The 19,550-nt window shown below is 38.2% G+C and overlaps 1 protein-coding gene across 43 annotated transcripts in view; it reads right to left on the bottom strand.

Moving 5' to 3' along the window:
• MAP4K4 (mitogen-activated protein kinase kinase kinase kinase 4) overlaps nucleotides 1-19,550 on the bottom strand; it is a 188,219-nt gene that overhangs the window by 168,165 nt on the left and 504 nt on the right. For all 43 annotated transcript variants that reach the window (XM_042981104.1, XM_042981105.1, XM_042981125.1 and 40 more), the window contains exon 2: nucleotides 19,409-19,474. In XM_042981104.1, the coding sequence (XP_042837038.1) occupies nucleotides 19,409-19,474 (66 nt within the window). The remainder of the gene's footprint in view (nucleotides 1-19,408; nucleotides 19,475-19,550) is intronic.

Raw genomic sequence — 19,550 nt, forward strand, 5'->3', positions numbered from 1 at the left:
AAAATTATTGAGGAATTTGTAGGAGAAATGTTATGTGACAAGCAATATTTTGAATTTATTTTTAACGAAAAAGAAACAAGTTTTAGTACCATTTCTGTGACTGATGAGCTCTGTGACCTCTATTACCTGTTTAACACTAATCTTAGGTCCATTCTTTTACCAAAGTTTGGTCTAGATAACCTCAAGATTCCCCCCAACCCTCACATTCAATGAGCACCCATGGAAGTAATTACCAGAATGTTCAAATGAATTCTGCAAATGATTTAAAAAGGAATTTTATCTCCTATTTTTATTCAGGGCTGGTTGATACCAGTTTGAACTTACAGAAGGATAGTTTTCCCATTTTGCTGGGGAAAGCAAAGACCAAGCTCTTCTGATTAGTCATATAAGATAGTCGTAGAACATAGTTCTTCTACTTTTTAGGGGAGAGGGGATTTTTTGCTGCCTTCTTTCAAGAACCTCTTTTGAAATGAAAGATGTTTAAGCATTAATATATTGCATTGAGATGGCATAATTTTCTCAGAGTTAAAGATTATTTCCCAACAAAGGTTTCTTCACAAGCAGAGGAAGTGTATTTTAGCAAAAATCTTCCTTCCCTGTAATTTACTCTGAACAGGTTGCCTGGATGAAATCTGTGTTCTGGGTAGTTCCTCTTTTGCCGATATTTATATACAAGCAGTTGGAAAAGTTAAAGGAAAACTGTGTTTTGAGAGTATAATAATTGTTAAATTACACCTGACAAGACTTGATAATTTAGCACTTATGTAGTACCACCAGATTTCCAAAGTGCCTTAAAGTCACCATTGTCTAGTGAAGCAACACTCTGGCTTGGATTTGAGACTTAACATGTATTATATGAAGGAGGTTCTTAAAGATATTAAACAACTTGCTCTTATCACAAGGTCAACTGAGTTTCAGGACTACAAATGAAACGAAAAGCTCCTTGGGCATTTGCTACTTTTGGTGGGGTCTGGGTGATGGGAGATTAGGAACTTTTTCATTTATCAGTGTCAAAATGGAATAGCAGGTTAGCAAAGCACATTTTTCCTCCTGGATGAAATATTTTAAGAATAAAGATTTTAATTTCACAGAAATTTCTGATTAATCAACCCTTAAAGTTCAAGGCAAACTATTTTTTAGTGGTTCAGGGCCAAAGTCTTTGACCTTCCTTAAGAAACAGATTTCCCTCTACTTTCCTGATAATGATAGGTATGCCACCTAGGTATGTAATTTGTACATACTCTGCAGTAAACTTTTTACAGTGAAATTTTTACAAGAAATGCCAAAATAATCTAGGTAGATCTATATCACATCTAGGTATCTTGGCTTGGTTCCCTGGATTTTTTACTCTTTTCTCTTTTATGCTGTACAGTATTTAATTTATAGGGTCGCTAAGATTCTAAAATCATCATTATCAGATTATTCTTTAATGCATTTGCAGGAGTAAGAGGATTCAGGAGAATCTCTAGATGGTCTCTCACAAATATGTGTTTTGGAGAGAGCCTGACAGCATGGACTCTGCTTAGGATTCTGTCTCCCTCTCTGCCCTCCCCAGCTCATGCCTGTGCACTCTCTTTCTCTCAAAATAAATAAAAACTTTTTAAAAATTTAAAAATTACTACAACATTACAGTAATCAATACAAGTGTGGTACTAGTATAGGATAAAAAAAAGTGATCAACAGCATAGAATGAAGAGTTCAGAAATTTAAAAAAGAGAAAAACAGAGTTCAGAAAACCTCCAATTCAAGGTCAAGGGTTTTCAACAAGTGTACCAAAACAAATGAATAGGAAAAGAACAGTCCTTTCAACAAACGGTGCTGGGATAACACATGCAGACGAATGAACTGGGACCTCTCCTTTTCATAATGTACAAAAATCAATCCAGGGGATACTTCGGTGGCTCAGTCGGTTAATTGTCTGACTCTCAATTTCAGCTCAGGTCATGATCTCACAGCTGTGAGATCAAGATCAACACTTGCCAGACTTGGCTCAGTGCACAGCCTGCTTGGGATATTCTCATTCTCATTCTCTCTCTCTCTCTCTCTCTCTCTCTCTCTCTCTCTCTCTCTCTCCCTCTCCCTCCCTCCCTCTCCCTCTCCCTCCCTCTCTCAAGATAAATAAATACACTTGAAAATAATCAATTCAAAATGGATGAAAGAACTAAAATATGAGAGCTAAAACTATAAAGCTTAAAAGAAAACATAGAACTAAATCTTCATAACCTTAGCTTAGGCAGTGGTTTCTTGGATATGACACCAAAAGCACAAGCAACAAAATAATAGACGAATTGGACTTAATCAAAATGAGTAACTATTGTACTTCAAAGTACACTATCGAGAAAGGGAAAAGTCAACCCAAAGAATGGGAGAAAAATTTTGCAAGTCATATATCTGGCAAAGGACTTGTTGTATCTAGCATACATTAAAAAAAAAAGTTACAATTCAAAAATTAAAATAATAACAATTTCAAAATGTGCAAAGGATCTGAATAACCATTTCTCCAAAGAAGAAATTCAAATGGCAAGCAAGCAAATGAAAAGATCCTCACTACAATTAGTCATCAGAGAAATGCAAATTAAAACCAGCAAAATTATATAACACTAGGATGGCTACAATAAAAAAAAGACGGATAATCACAAGTATTGGAAAGGAAGTGAAGAAACTGAACCCTTCATATACTGCTGATGAAAATGTAAAATATTACAGTTGCTTTGGGAAAACAGTCTAGCAGGTCCTCTAACAGGTTAGACATAGAGTTCATAGGACCAAGCAATTCCATTCCCAGATATATTCCCAGATACATACCCAAGAGAAAAACACAGTACAAAAAGTTATACACAAATGTTCAGAGCAGCAATATTCCTAAAAGCCCAAAAGTAACAACAACCCACATGCCCATCAACTGATTAACAAAATGTGGTATAATTTAGTACCAATGCATACAACATGAATAAACCTTGAAAACATGCTAAGCCAGTCACAAAACACATACTGTTTGATTCCATTTACATAAAATATCCAGAATAACTAAACCTATAGAGACAGAAAGTATATTAGTGGTAGCCTATGGCTGAGGTGGGGGGAACCAGAAAAGTAGTCATAGAAGGACTGGGGTAATGGGGTTTCTTTTTAAAGTAATAAAGGTGTTCTAAAGTAATAAAGGTAGCCTAGGGCTGAGGTAGGGGGAACCAGAAAGATAGTCTTAGAAGGATTGGGGTAATGGGGTTTCTTTTGAAAGTAATGAAGGTGTTCTAAAATGTGGCTATGATTACACAACTCTGTGAATTTACTAAAAGCTACTGAATTGTACACTTTAAATGGGTAATACAGTATTTGAATTGTATCTCAATAAACCTGTTTTCTAATGGTATGTTTAAAATCCAAGACTGTTCCCCTCCTACTCCCCACTATTCCCATCAGAAAAGGGGAAAGGGTCATTTTCACAGTTTGCCATGTTGCTGATGTCTCATAATGAAGAATAATGTGTCTCATAATGAGACACAGACTGGACCTATCACCGGACTTTCATTTCTAGCCAAGATGGAGTTAACAGGGGATGAATTTACCTTTCTATTTAAAACAACCCAAACAAACTTGTACAAAATTAATGAAAATTTTAGTTTTTAAGAAACTAGACATGAGGCAATGAAAGACAGTGATCCCTGAGAGATGGGAAACAAATTTGGTGAGCCATACAACTGCCTGCACTTACTCCCTTTACAAACTTTTTGGGCATGGCACACGAAGAGGAAACTCAAGCAGAGCCTAGCAGACTCCCTTAGTTGAGGAGAAGGAGCTTAGAGTCCAGGCAGACTAAGGGATGTTAGAGTTCCAGGTGAAGAGTACTGGAGATGAGAGCTGCACAAATGAAAGAGAAGAACTCCCAAGCTCTGTAGAGAGATCCCTACATACTCAGCCAAGTAATGATCAACTCATGCTAATCTTAAGAAAACTACCCAAGGCGGGGCGCCTGGGTGGCGCAGTCGGTTAAGCGTCCGACTTCAGCCAGGTCACGATCTCGCGGTCTGTGAGTTCGAGCCCCGCATCAGGCTCTGGGCTGATGGCTCGGAGCCTGGAGCCTGTTTCCGATTCTGTGTCTCCCTCTCTCTCTGCCCCTCCCCCGTTCATGCTCTGTCTTTCTCTGTCCCAAAAATAAATAAAAAACGTTGGAAAAAAAAAAAAAAGAAAAAGAAAACTACCCAAGGCTGGGAGAAAAAAAAACTATTCAAAAGGATTAGAAAGAACAGTGAAAGTGCTCACACAGGGATGGGAAAAGTATCTGTTCCGCCAAACAAATGGAAAAACTCATAAATCATTGGGAACTAAGCAGAGTATCAGAAAGGTCTTGCCTGAGCAGTGGGGGTTAATTAGCATTAGATCGACCACTGCTCCAGAACTCCTTAACAAAAACCATAAAAACAAGACACAAAAGGTCCAAATTATTTCCAAGTAATTTAAATGCACCCCTAGGACAAACCTCAAGGATATTTTATAAGAATAAAAAAATACCAGCACCCAACAAGGTAGAATTCATAATGTCTGGCATCCACTCAAAGATTACCAGACAGCAGCACATAACCAAAGTGAGAAAAATCTATTTAAACTAACCCAAGACTGACACAGATATTAGAATTACAGACAAGGACATTAAAATAGGTATTATAACTATATTCCATGTTTTCAAAAAGTCAAGTAGAGACCTAGAAAATATTTTTACAAGACCCAAATCTTCTAAAGATGAAAAAAATACGATGTCTGAGATAAAAAATAGACTGGATGGAATTAACAGCAGAATCAACAGTGAAGAAAAGTTAATGGCACAGCAAAAGAAACCAGCCAAAATGAAGCCCACTGAAGAAACCACTGAAGAAATACTAGCCAAAGATTTTTCAAATTTGATGAAACCTCCAAACTCACTGATCCAAGAAGCTCACAAACAGCAACCACAAGAAACATGAAGAAAAGTCCATCAAGACACATCATAATCAAACTGCTCAAAACCAAGGGTAAAGAAAATCTTAAAAGGCAGGGAAGAAATGACATGTATAAATACAAAGGAACATAATAAGGACAGCTTTCTCAATAAAAATAATGCAAGTAAGATGACAGTGGAGGAACATCTCTAAAATACTGAAAAGAAAAAAACAGCAATCTAGAATTCTATACAGAGCAAAAATATCTTGCAAAAATGAAGGCTCAAAAAGTTTTCAGACATACAAACCTGAAAGAATTAACAGATCTGTAGAACAACAACAAAAAAAAGGTAAAGTCCTTGAGGCAGAAGGAAAATGGTACCAGAGAGAATATGGATCTCCACAAGGAATGAAGAGTACCAGAAATGCTAACCACATGGGTACATGTATAAGGTATTTTTTTCTTACTATTTATATCTTTTTAAAAGATAGTTGACTGTTTAAAAATAACAGATATGTTTTAAGATTTATAACATATGTAAATTTAAGATTTATAACATATGTAAAAGTAAAATGTATAATAACAATACCGTGAGGCCAGGGAGGAGAAATGAAAGTGATACTACTGTAATGTTTGTTTTTTTTTATTACACATGAAGTTTATATCATTTGAAGGTAAAGTACGATAGGTTAAAAGTGTGTACTATAAACCCTAAAGCAACCTATAAAACAATACAAGTAGAAGTTATAGGTAATAAACCAGAAAATGGAATCATAAAAACACTCAATTAATACAAAAGAAAGCAGCAAAAAGGGGAAAAAGACAATCTACCAATAAGACCAAGTCCTCGGTACTAAGACAGAAAAAAATGAAACAGAATAAAGGTCAAGAAAAATAAATAAATTACATGTACAATTTAGCATTTTAAATTATTTTTTTTTCACGTAAGTACAAAAGGAAATAAATATTTTCAGCTAATTGAATAGCAAACTAGTAAAATGTCTAATTAAATCTTGGGGTTGATGAATGACAGAGGCCTTGCTTAAATAAAATAAAAAGAATTTTATACCTTGATGGTTAGCATAAGTAATTAAAAAGGCCTTTTTTCCAGTATAATTATAGAAAGGTTAGAAATATTTCACTTGATGTTAAATTGTTTTCAAACAAGCCCACAAAACCATTTTACTCGGTAGGCTCAGGAAAAGAAAATACCTTTTGTCTATATTATCAAAAAGTAAATACATAAGACCTGAAAAGAAATGCAAAACTTCATCTTTTAAATCATTTCCTTGTATAACCTTAACTCTAGAAACTTACTAAAAACTATTTGAATAGCACAAAGCTGCACACGACTGTTCCTATTTTACAGAGGTTACTCCAGCCCTAAGATTAAGGGGACCAGCAGCTGAATAAAGTAGTCTCTCCTATGTGTGTAGTGTAGGGCACAATGTAGCCCACTTTGGGCCATCCATTCCCCAAATATTCTAGATATTATTCCACATGCTGCTCATAGGACACTCTGAGAGGTCTGATGGGAGCTCCTTCCCTACCCTACCTTATGGGGATGCTGAGAGTGCTAAATGGATAAGCTAACTCCAAAATGTTACAAGAGATGCAAAACAATAATGAACACCAAAGCAGCAACAGATGTAGGATGCAAGGCCTCCCAAGAGACAGATGGCTCAAGGCAAACTAAAAGGGAGAGCAACTACCATAATCAATGGAACACACCCCTTCCTATCTTTATTCGAAGTTCTATTAACCAGGATAATGAGTCATCAGCTCCATGGCAAAACAAGCCCACTGTTCTTTGCTCCTCACCCATCTCTGCCTCACCCAGAGAATCTGAATTTAAATCATAAAGTTTCATTGTATATAAAAGTTTCACTGTATTTACTTTATCAGATCCAGCTTAGCTATACACTGCCCTGAGCCCTGCTCTTCCCCATCTGTAATATCATCCTCTTAAAATTGCTTGCTATGTGCTCCACAAGAACACAAGCTGATTGACTTCTCTCCTTGTTCACGGTCACCATGACATGTGAGACTCCCATGGTGCCTGGCACATACCATATACGTGTTAAATACCTGAGTAATAAATGATTGAAAGAAATCACGCCTAACAGAGCAGGCTAAAAATTATCTATAGGCAATGAAACACAAAACAGATACTGAACCCTCCAAACACTGAAGAGTAAAAAAAGTTGAACATCCACAAGTTTTGTCTGGGAATTAAGGGAAGAAGCAACAAGAATGGATAAAAGACCATATGTACATAGAACATAAATGCTCTAATATGTGAGTTCAAAGAGGAAAGGCCCTGGAATTAAGGCATGTCCTAGCAGGTGAATGAATACATCCAATGAATTGTGCGTCACTTGAATGCACATCCTATCCTCAACCTCAGGCAATACTGAGTGCCTAACCTAGGATCCCTAATAAATTGTATGTCCCTTGGATGTACAGCCCTGACTCAGGTAATATTCAGTCTTTGACCTGAGAGCTCAAACTAGAATAATCCTAAAACTACACAATTACATACAGAGGGTCTCAGAAAAACTAATGGAGAAAGGATCTGACAGTCAACAGTATTCTGTTACTATCATTAGCAGATAAGAATGAAAGTTCTAAGCACAAGAATTTCCAAAAAGTATACATAATTAAATTTAATTAGATCTGATTTTAATGCAGTAAGTTCCTTTACTTTTTTTTTTTTAATGTTTATTTATTTTTGAGACAGAGAGAGACAGAGCGTGAACAGGGGAGGAGCAGAGAGAGAGGGAGACACAGAATCTGAAACAGGCTCCAGGCTCTGAGCTGTCAGCACAGAGCCCGACGTGGGGCTCGAACTCACGGACCGTGAGATCATGACCTGAGCCGAAGTCGGACACTTAACCGACTGAGCCACCCAGGCGCCCCGCAGTAAGTTCCTTTAAAAAACATATCATAGAACTACTTAGAAGAATAAAAGGTGAGAAAAATACTCTAAAAGGTATACTTGAAGCAAATCAAATGAATAATCATATTCCCCAATATGACATAACAAATCATTTATATTTAACTTGCTATACATCCTTTGGCCAAAGATTATAGATTGTTTTGCTTTTTTTAAATCCTGGTGAGTCAATAGCTTCTGCCAAGGATGAAAGAACACTCCTGTATTTAGCATCACATGGCAAATGGGCTGGCTACTGCACATTGGAATCCCCCCAAAAAACAGTGAGAAAGAAAAACTGGTTTAGCCTGGTTCTTATTACCAATGACATCACTGATAGTGAACAGTTTGTCTTTACAGAGATAAGAAACTGTACTCATGTTTAAAGAAATGACTTAAACCCAAGGATGACAAATAATGAGAGTGGGGAAGGTACAGGCTTCAGGGAAGCAGACAGGCACGCAGGGTGATCAGAACTGGGAGGTGTTTGGTTATACTGCTGACAAATAGGAAGACCCAGGCAGATAAATCCCCACTCCATTCTACATAAGGTTCCAAGATACAGTCCAATTGCACAGCTCTTCTGAACAAGCCCAGGGTGTCAGGCCAAAACACCTGCTGAATGCATTACTCACAACAGCCAGAAACTAAAAACCACAGCAAGTTCCATCAACTAGTGAATAGACAAAACACAGCATTATCCATACACTGGAAAACTATTCGGCAATAAAAAGGAACAAACTACCATACTTAGCAGTGTGGATGAACCTCAAAAACATTATGCAAAGTATAAGAAAACAGATGCAAGAGGCTTGCCTGGGTGGTTCTGTCAGTTAAGCCTCTGACTTTGGCTCAGGTCATGATCTCCCGGTTCGTGAGTTTGAGCCCCACATTGGGCTCTGTGCTGACAGCTCAGAGCCTGGAACCTGCTTCGGAGTCTGTGTCTCCCCCTCTCTTTGCTCCTCCCCACTCACATTCCATCTCTCTGTCTCTGTCTCTCTCTCTCAAAAATAATAAACATTAAAAATTAAAAAAGAAAGAAAATAGATGCAAGAGACTACATACTGTATGATTTCATGTAGTGTAAGAAATGCTCAAAAAAGGCAAATATATAGAGGCATAAAATAGACTAGTAGTTGTCCGGGCTGAAATAGAGATTAACTGCAAATACTTATAAGGGATCCTGCTAGGGTATGAAAATATCCTAATACTGACCTGTGATGGTGGTTGCACCACTCAGCAAACTTATTAAAAATCAGTGAAATGTAGGGATGCCTGGGTGGGTCAGTCAGTTAAGCGTCTGACTTCAGCTCAGGTCATGATCTCATGGATTGGGAGTTCGACCCCCGCAGTGGGCTCTCTGCTATTAGCTCAGAGCCCACTTTGGATCCTCTGTCTCTCTCTCTCTCTCTGACCCTTCTCAGCTCACACACGTGTGTGCACTCTCTCTCTCTCTCTCTCTCTCTCTCAAAAATAAAAATTTTAAAAAATAAAAATAAAAATCATTGAAATGTAAACTTACAATGGGTACATTTCACAACATAAAATACACCTCAAGAAAGGGGTCAGGAAAACCCAAACAAACACGTTTAGCAAACTTCTCTTCTTCAAGAAAAAAAATCTCTCTTCTTCAAAGCTTACTCAGAGCAGCAGCAAAACTTGTGATACATAACATCACCCTGCTCTGCACCTTGCCTTGCTTTCTTCATCTCTCTGGGCTTGCATCTCCCAAATTAAGTATCAGCCCAGAGGTCATGCACTCAGGCAATGTTTTCAATATTGTTGCTGTTGTGTTTCTGTTATTGCTCTGGACGAAAAGAAGCAAACGCCTGAGTAAAATCATAAGTTTAAAATCAAAGATAAGTTTAAAATCAGATACAACTTCTAGTTAACTTCCAGTCTGGTGGACTGATCACATGAGTCATGCACGTTAATTCCATGAAAATGATCTTAAGGTAAACAGAAGAATTAAGAGATAAAGGGGAAGGGATGACAGCAGAAATCATTTCTATCAGGTTTTGACAGCAAAAAAAGAGGGGGCAGCAGTTCATTTACTAAAGAGGAAAACATTACAACTTAAGTACCTGCTGAGGACACCAAGTGAGGTAATAAGCCCCACAGAACCCTAAGAAGATCATTATCTGGAAGCAACTGACACGACAAAATATATGGCTAAAAGCAAGAGCGCTAGTATTTAGTCACTGAATGCCCCAGAACCTCTTCCTCTGTCTCACAGTCTGGTGGCTATTTCACATCACACCATACCCATAAGAAACCAAAGATTAAACTCTGAAGAAACTGAAGGAGAAATGCTCCAGATGAGAGGACATGAGACAAAGTACTGCAACACAGGGTTGAAAAGTTAAGATAGTAGACTGCAGAGCTCCAGCCTTATTCCTCCACCCTGAACCCCAGAACTCCAATAAATAGACAGATAGCCCATAGGCAAGAAAGGCCTCTGAGTGTTCTTAGAGAAAAAGTGACTCCAAGGAAAAGATCTACAGGTACTGAGAAGTGGGGTTCCCCATCCATGAGAACATACTGATCCTGCTTACATTGAAATATCACCAAACAGCCTCCTGCCCATACACACTGAGCCTCCAATTTCACTTCTAGTGCCTTACTCTTAAATATGAGCAGAGTTACGAAATACCTGGGCATTTAAGAAAAATCTTTAGCATTAAACAGAGACCAAAATAAACAAATGGAAAAAATAAAATCTGGAAAAAAAAAAAACAGGAAAATAAATGCAGAAGGACAAGAAAACAACAAAATCAACCTAGCAAAAAAATCCTATACTCAGTATCCTCAGATAGAGGAGATATATCCACAAGAGAATAGATGCAGTCAAAAACAAAAAATATGAAAGAGAGCTGCTCATATAAATTAAAAATACAATAAAGCTAAAAATTCAATAGATATACTGAAATGTAAAGTCAAACACAGAATAACAGAGCAAAAAGACAAAAAAAAAAAAAAAGTAAAAGATAAAATAAATTGAAGAGATGACTAATAGAACTTCCAGAAAGAGGGGCACCTGGATGGCTTGATTTTAGCTCAGGTCATGATTTCACGGTTTTTGGTTTGGAGCCCTGCATCAGGCTCCACACTGACAGAGCCTGCTTGGGTGTCTCCCTCTCTCTCCCTCTCTTCCTCACAAGTGTGCACACATTTTCTCTCTCTCATTGTCTCAAAATAAATAAGCTTTAAAAAATAAAGAAAGCACCTGGGCTGTGCCTGGCACTGCTCTGGTACTTAAACACAGAAAAAAAAAAAAAAAAAAGAACTTCCAGAAAGAGAAAGCAGAGACGTTCCTTGGAGGTGAGAACAAAAGTATTTCCCAGGAAAAAAATGGACATCTCCTGATAAAAAGAAAAAGAATTAACTAAGTATGCAGATCAGTGAATGACAATGAAAGACACTCATAAAACCTAAGAACTCCAGGAATAAATAGAGTATCCTCAAAGCTTCTCAGAAGAAATTTAAAACAGGTCACACTCAAACAAAAAAAGAAATGTCTTCAAAATTCCAAGGGAAAACTGGGTATTCAACCCAGAATATTTTCTACCAGATAACATAAAAATCCAATGTAAAAGGAGTGCCTTGGTGGCTGAGTTGGTTGAGTGTCAGACTTTGGCTCAGGTCATGATTTCACAGTTTGTGAGTTCTAGCCCCATGTTGGGCTTTGCACTGTTAGGGTGGAGCCTACTTCAGATTCTCTTGTCTGCCTCTGTGCCCCTTCCCGGCTACCGTGCACATGCTTCAGTGCGCGCCTGCGCTCTCTCTCTCTCTCTCTGTCTCTCTCTAAAATAAACATTAAAAAAAAAATTTTTTTAATCCAATGTTAAAGAAAAATAAATACATTTTCAGCCATCCAAGCAAGAACTTAAAACTTTTATATGCCATGCACATTTTCTTATAAAGCTACTGGAGGATGTGCTTCAGGAAAATTAGATAGCAAACCCAAGACGAAGACTATTGTATCCAGGAAACAGAAATGATACAAGAGAACAGTTATGTACCAGGTCTAAGGGGCAACCATGCCTGGCCAGCTGTGAGGTACCTCCCTGGGAGGGGGAATCAACAGGTTATCTGGAACAATAAATTATCTGAGGTATTCAAGCATTTGGAAAAATTGTTGATAAAGGCGTAACTCTGCTGCGCATCTGATCTTTTAGGGCATTTGCAGGGGAAAGTAACCACAGGTACATAGAAAACTAAGCAAAAGAAAACGTATGCCAATGCAAGGGGGAAGGGATGTTAAAAAAGGATATGTAATCCTATTAGACGGTGGCTCAGAGATAAATGGTATTTACATAGTCATAATAACATAAACAATTATCACTTTAACCCAAAATTATGATATACACACTCATTTAAGGGAGGGGATGAGTTTTAAGAGCTAATCTTCAACTACTATTGAAGTTCAAAACTGTAGTTCAACAACTGTAACTACTATTACAAGAAGTCAAGAAATGCATAAAACTGATAAATCAAGAAATAGCCACATAAGCATATCATTTAGAAATACAGCAGTAAACTTCAGCAGTAGCAACTAACGGCTGAAAATAGATGCATGCCTCTTGGGAACAGGAATACTCCATGATCTGATATGAGAACTTTAGATCACTTGGTTGCAACCATGTGCATTCATAACTTTTGATAGGTTTTATAAGGCCCTACTTATCATAAAATGAAAATAAAGTTTTTAAGTCATAAAGTACAAGTGTGGTTTTTTTCAATTATTTTAACGTAACAGGATAATTTGTCAGCATTGGGCCCTATTTGAGATAGTTAGAATGATGCCCCAGGGCTCAAAGGCAAATTATGCACAAAGCTGTGGGCAGCATGTGCCCTGGGTTCCCTACTTCTCAAGGGTGGGAGAACACCTGCTAGGCCTGGACAATGGCCCCAATTCTCCAGCTTGCTGATGCAACAAATCAACCCAAGAGCTCATGAAACCCCCCCCCCCCCCCCCGTCTCCGTCTCGGTGCAGAATCAATCCTGCCAGTTCAGTGCTCCTCAAAGTGTGGTCTACTGACTAGGGTACAAAGCTTGATAATTTCAGAAACAGAATAACTGTAAAAACTCTTATTGCAATTTGACATTGTATCTTTTGATTCTAATAATAACACTTAGGCTGGTATTTTGTATATCTACTTTTTCATTTCACTTTTCTAGTCATTTGTTTGTACTGTATCTTACAGTACAAAGAAGCCTTTCTGAGGCTGAAAAAGCGCACTCCAAGTTTGAGCCAGTTCCATGCACCAGTGCATGTGCTGTGTCTGAATGCAAGTATGCTGGCTGGAGGACCTAGGGAGACAGACACATTACAGGATTTACAGTGGATGTTACATACTTGGCATTTTGTGTCCATTCCCCTGTCCTTCCTGAATTTCTTGAGGATAAACAAACTGCCTGTTTCCTTCACCACTATATGTATACCCAACATGCACAACAGTGCCCAGGGCCCAGCTGGGATAAGAGCACAGCAAGAAATGGGAGTGGCATGAAACCAGCCCTGTATGGTTCAACATTTTGTATCTCATCTCCTCAACTTAGTTCTTAAGTTCCTCATAATGCTACACAGATATCAGGATTTCTAATATCCCAATTTTAAACACTTGGGAAGTCCTAAAACTTACTCTCGCTTGTGAAATTCTTATAGAAAAAACTGCCTCCCATCACATTACTTCTCTTCTGAATAATAACAGCGAACTTTTATTACTCAACCAGCCTAACAGAATATTGTATTTTGTCCATTGAACAGTCATGTAACACTATTAAACCTGAGAACATATGGCTGCCACACTGGTCACTGGGAATACATCACCTGGCTTTCTCCATTCTCCTCCTAGCCATCCCTCCATGTGTTCAAAATATCCTGATTCAACTGTGCTGTTATCATGTTGTAAGAGCAAAATACCAACCAAATCTTCCAAAAGCTAAATAAGTACTTGGAAATCTCTAGTCCCTGATCATAAAGTAATTGATCCCAAATTAGATAATATATTTTAATACTTTAACACTGGTAATGCAGACTAGTATTATAAAAGACCAACTTGAATTCATGAGAAGTCTGTTTGTAGTAAATATTCCAAAGCAATCTACTTGCAAGCAGTTAGTAAAATGATATGCAATCACTATCTGTGAAAGTTTTTAAAGCACTGTTTTTAAAAGGTAAGATGGTAACCAACAATTGTTTCAACCCTTAAAATTATCACAAACTGTAAATAAGTACTGTTTGATATTGAGAACTTACTTGGAATAAGCCCTTGACTCGAATACAGTCAACTGTCCTATGGTCTACATTTTTGTATAATGTTCATGACAGACCCATATAGAAGATGGGGAGTGAGCCTTCCAGATTATTACATTATTATACACATTAGTGCTGCCCTCTGGTCAACAGTTCTGATTCAGTGTCTGGACAAGCTGGGTCTGAAAGCAGAACACTTGTACAGTTATTTAAATATTCTTTTGCTGTCTACCAATTTTTAAAAAATGAATGGAATACAGAAAAATGAAAGCACTGATACTAATGATAGGAAGCACAGGCATCATAAATTTAATACAACGCAAGAAGTGGAAAGTATCTGATGCCCTAAGAGGAGGCAATCTCTTAGCTTAAGCAGCTGTTCACAACCAGATGACCAAGTATTTACTAATCCAGCAAAGAAACAAAATAAAAGACTATGTATAAAATTCATGTGTCAAAGCATCCATCTCTAGTTTAAATATTTTTAGTTCCCTGGGAATGAAACTCCTTAGATGCTTATTCCTTGGCTTAGCACACCTGTTCAGAGATGCATTATTTCAAAATTAGGATGTATTACTTCAAAGTGTTTGCCCTGCTAGTATCAGTCTGCAAAACCAACAAACACACACACTGCACCAAAAGTGCCCCCAGATAATATTTTTGGATTATCTCAATATGTAGAAATATATACATAACCAAAATTGGTTAAGAGAAAAAGGCAAAAATACAAGATTACAGCTATGCAAATGAACATTTATTAGAAAGTTTCAAGCAATAAGAAATTTTAAGACTACCATGAGTAGGATTTTATATGGTGGTTGGATTTTCTATAAGTCTTTTTATTTTTATGATTTTGTTTAATTAAAAAGTTTTTGGAAATCTGGGGTTGATATTTTTAGGAGAGCTACACACCAATACATGTTCAACAGGGTTGGCTTCCTCCCACCTTACCCAAGTCCAGAATTCTTCCAGCATTCATAGCTCTAAGTCTCAGAACAAGTCTGTACATGCCACTTGGCGGCAGTTGAAACCTTCTTACAATGGAAACATTTAGTTCCTCAAAATTCATTTTGCCCCACTGGATGCCTTTACCTCCAGTTAAGAACAAGAGATGCTACACGTAAGGGATAACATTTAGAGAACCCTCTCCCACAAGTTTGTTTGCTCCAAAATATTAGACTAATGATTTTTAAAAGCCACACGATTTCTACAGCACTCTACTGCTGAGCAACTGAAAGTAATTTTAGCACTTTCACAGATCCCAAGGCTCCTCCTAATCCAGTGGGCAAACAGTGTCCCCATTTGAAGGGACACGACCAAAGCCTGCAGATAATGACTGAATTTAGCAGGTTGACCTCAGCGAGGAAGAATGCCCAAGAATTCAGCCCCAAACCCTTCCCCTCTACCACCACTGCTACTACCGTTTTGGCCTTTACCTCCCGTCTTCTGGACCACTGTCTGAGGACAACCATCTTACCTGCTCCTTTCCCAAACATCATCTGATCAGGTTTCCTACTTACTCCCAAGGGTTCCCCAATCCCAACAAAATTTTCAATGACCCCTCAATGCTCAAAGAATAACATCCCTCCTTAACTGGCAAGCATATAATCTCTCCCCCCAAGATGCCACTACTCCCTAAACCTCAAAGTCACCCTCAGCCCTTCTGTCACACACCCCCATTCCCCTTTTCTTCAGTATATGAGGGGGACAGCATTAGCACCACGCCCTAACAGGTGGCAAACTCTGTGTTGCTTCTGCTTACCGTCTTTGGACCCACAGTACTCAAGGTCTACAGCCTACCTTTCCTCCAAGAACAGGTGCAGACAGGGTCAAGATGTTCAAATCTCCAGAAAGGCTGCCATCCTTTCTGTGAGCAAGCCCCGACCCCAGACACTGCACCTGCTGGATTCTAAACTCCCTAACCTCCCCTCTCACTACCTATAGTACCTTTCCAAAAGCAGGATTCTCCTCCTAGTCAAGACATTTGGAATACTACTCACTGTATGCTCACCAAATACAAAATAACAAGGTAACAGTAACTCCAAGGGAAAAACAAAAATGGTCAAATAAATATTAAAAATAATAAAACCCAATATAACACAAAAACAAGCATTTGTTCTGGTTTTGATTTTTCACACTGTCCCTCTTTGATGAAAATAACTAAAATTCACTAGATTTACTCAACATGCACAAGATCATCTTATAAACACTTCTTTTATAAATAAATGTTATTCTGAATGAAACCCCGTAAGCTGAAATTCACAATGTTTTTCTTAGGTTTTAATTTATGAATAGCCTTCATGGTGATCCCTCAGAAACCTAATGCAAAAACTAAATTTCTCTAAATAGAATATATTCTGTGTTTCAAATCTTTTAAGATAGTTATATATCCTTGAACTATACTCAAACTATTTATCAATTGTCACCAAATTTGGGGGTACTACCCAAAAAAAGGCACTTTCATAAAACATATCAAAACCCAGAAAACTCCCTCTTTTTACTCATTCACCTCACATAAATACAATCTTCTCAAAATAAGCAACCACAGTCACTAAAAAAATAAAAAGTTCACAGAAAAAATAGAAAATATAACAATTAAACAAATTAGCTACAGGGTTCAACTTAAAGATATTTTACCTGAAGTTATGTGAAGGGGAAAAAAAAAGCCTCTTTATAAACAACAAATTATCACAAATATTTTCCCAATTCAAATGTGATTCACACCAGTGGATGTTTAGCAACAATAAACAAGTGCTTAAGTGTCAATAATCCAACCCCAAAACCACCATATACAAATCACGCCAACAAATCCTAAATAAACTCCTCTGCAAAACTGTTCTAGAAATTAGACATTGAAAGGGAGAAGAAAATGGAGATATTAACTGCCTCCCTTATTTCTATCATCTATCAAGACTGAACTTCCCAGTATCAGTTCATAAGTGCTGTGACAGTAAGGAAACATATAAGAAAAATCAGGAAAACCTTAACGCTGAGTATTTGATACTAAGGAATTAACTTTTTAGGTTTGAGAATAGCATTATCTGAATTATTATCTGATTATCTGAAAAACAAAATGATACATACTGAAGCATTTAGTGAAATGGTAAGTAGGCTTTACCTTAAAATACTATGGAGAGAGAAAGACCACAGATGAAACTAGATTAGTCACCTGCTAGTAACTATAAAATTAGGTGATCCACTCTCTCTCCGTGTGTATTTTTTAATTCTTCCAGAATAAAATAGAACTGCTGGTGAGCAAAATCTCAGGCACTATTTTGTGTGTGTGCCACTTTTGCACAGACTTCTTAATTTGTTAGGTTTGCATAATTTGAGAATTTCTTCTCAACTGTACAGACTTTGTAGTCGGAGAGCTGTGTCACTGCCAGTATCCCAAATGCTTCCCAACTGCACTGCTCAGCAAATCTATTTCAAAAGCTTGGGGGAAGGAGAGGATAGATCCAAAGGAAATGAAGAGGGAAAAAAACTTAAACAAGAACCTGCCCAAACTACTACCAATAAGGAACACCCACCTCTGAAAGCCACTTAATACACATTCAGGTTTCATTCTTTCTTTCTTCTTCTGGTTTAAAGACGGATTGTTGGCTTCTAGTTTACTTCACTGCCCTTCACATCCATGCTGACTGAGGAAGATACAAACAATCCAACTACTGTGTAACCAGGTCAAAACCAAGCTTTGGCTAACTCACTTGGAAGAGTACACTCACCACTTAGATTTGGCCAGAAAAACTGGGTTAGAAAAAAACCGACTGGGGCTTAAACAAACACTGGGGCTGGGGAGAACGTCTTAGAGCCAGTTACTAGGCCACTCAGTGAGTTGCAACACAATCTTTTCCAAAATTTTCCAAAGTCTTCCAAATTCAGTTGAGCCCAGCAGGCTGAGTTAACAGGGCTTCCTTTCAAATTCAAAAACCTGGCCCCGGCCCCAACAGTTAACCAACAAAACACATGCTAATTCACTTGAGAACACCTAAGAATACAGACTCAAGTTCAGACCGCAGGCCGGTACAGAGCCCAGTACATAGCCAGGCCAGGGGAAGTTGGGGCTGGGGAGAGGCGTTCAATCAACAGATAAATCCTATTCAGAAAGCATAAAAGAGACAATAGGATCCACACTTAATTTGGCCTAAGAAAACGTCTACAGTCAGCTTCCAACCCCCTCCCTCCATTTTTAATGAAACAATGACAATTCTTCAGGGTGAACCACAAAGCCCTGCTTCATAAGATTTTTTTTTTTTTCTATCCCAACCTTGTACTCACTCTAACAGCTAGAAAGCACCCCAGTGTAAATTACGTATAGAAAACGTTTCATAAGAAGAAATAAATCAGGACCCGGGAAATTTAACATTCTGTTTCAAATTTTCAAGATCTGTGCCTCCATTACCTACAGCTCTTTCAGACGCTCCAGAATGTGCCCTGAATAAAATGAACAGCACTGTTAGTCACATCAGGTGTCAGCTACTCAGAGAAGACTCATCGTCTCCAGATTTGTTAGTTTCATTTACCGTTGGGGGGGGGGGGGGCGGGTGTTAAAAAAAAAAAAAAAAAGAGAGAGAGAGAGGGAGAGACAGGCCTGGGGTGGGTGTGCAATCTGGGCATCCTCTTGACTCCTCACTCTCCCTCATCTCTGTTTCAATTACACACCTGTCAAACAGGTTATTCCTGGAATTCAGATTTTATAATCCTCACGCTGTAATTCTTTCCTGCTCCTAGTGCACAAACACACGCCCCTCCCTGCTTCCCCAAAATACGTGTGTATCTATCAATAGGATGTGTGATAGAGTTTTTCAAAAGTCGCAGGTAACACCAAACTCCTCACCTTCAGCACTTGGCAAACATTAAAACGAGGCAACACGATGACAATTTTCAAGAAGGCCAAGGCAGTGGTTCAGGATAATCATAGGCCAGGCCTCCCTACACTGAATTCTCATTAATACACACAAACTCAGAGGGCCAGAATTGGAGAAAACCAAAGAATTAAGGTTGCCGTATAGAAAAAAAAGAAAAAAAAAATGTTTTCCCATTTTATTGAAGAAAAGTGCATGCCTAAGAGTGTAGCTTATTTCCTTATCTCAAAGCCAGGAAATGAGTGAGGTCTTTTAAGGCCAGCCTGAATATAAACTCTTGTTTAAAAACAGAAGGACTGCAAGGCGAAACCCCTTTCCCAACTTTGGCCAAGTGGCGTGGCCTCCAGTCAGCGGCGTGTTTATCATCCTTTTCCTCGTCCGCCAACAAGAAGTTTCAACGTGCCACGGGAAACAAAGACGGCGCCCCACACCAACCTTATAGACTTGTCCATAGGTGCCATTTCCAACCACTTCCACCAGCTCAAAAATCCCAGCAGGATCCTGGAGAAGAGGAGGGGAGGGGTTAGAATTTAAAAGCAGCACAACAATGAATAAATAAAGCGGGGCAGTCGGAGAG

Source organism: Panthera tigris, chromosome A3 (genome assembly GCF_018350195.1).
Source record: "Panthera tigris isolate Pti1 chromosome A3, P.tigris_Pti1_mat1.1, whole genome shotgun sequence".
Lineage (NCBI taxonomy): Eukaryota > Metazoa > Chordata > Mammalia > Carnivora > Felidae > Panthera > Panthera tigris.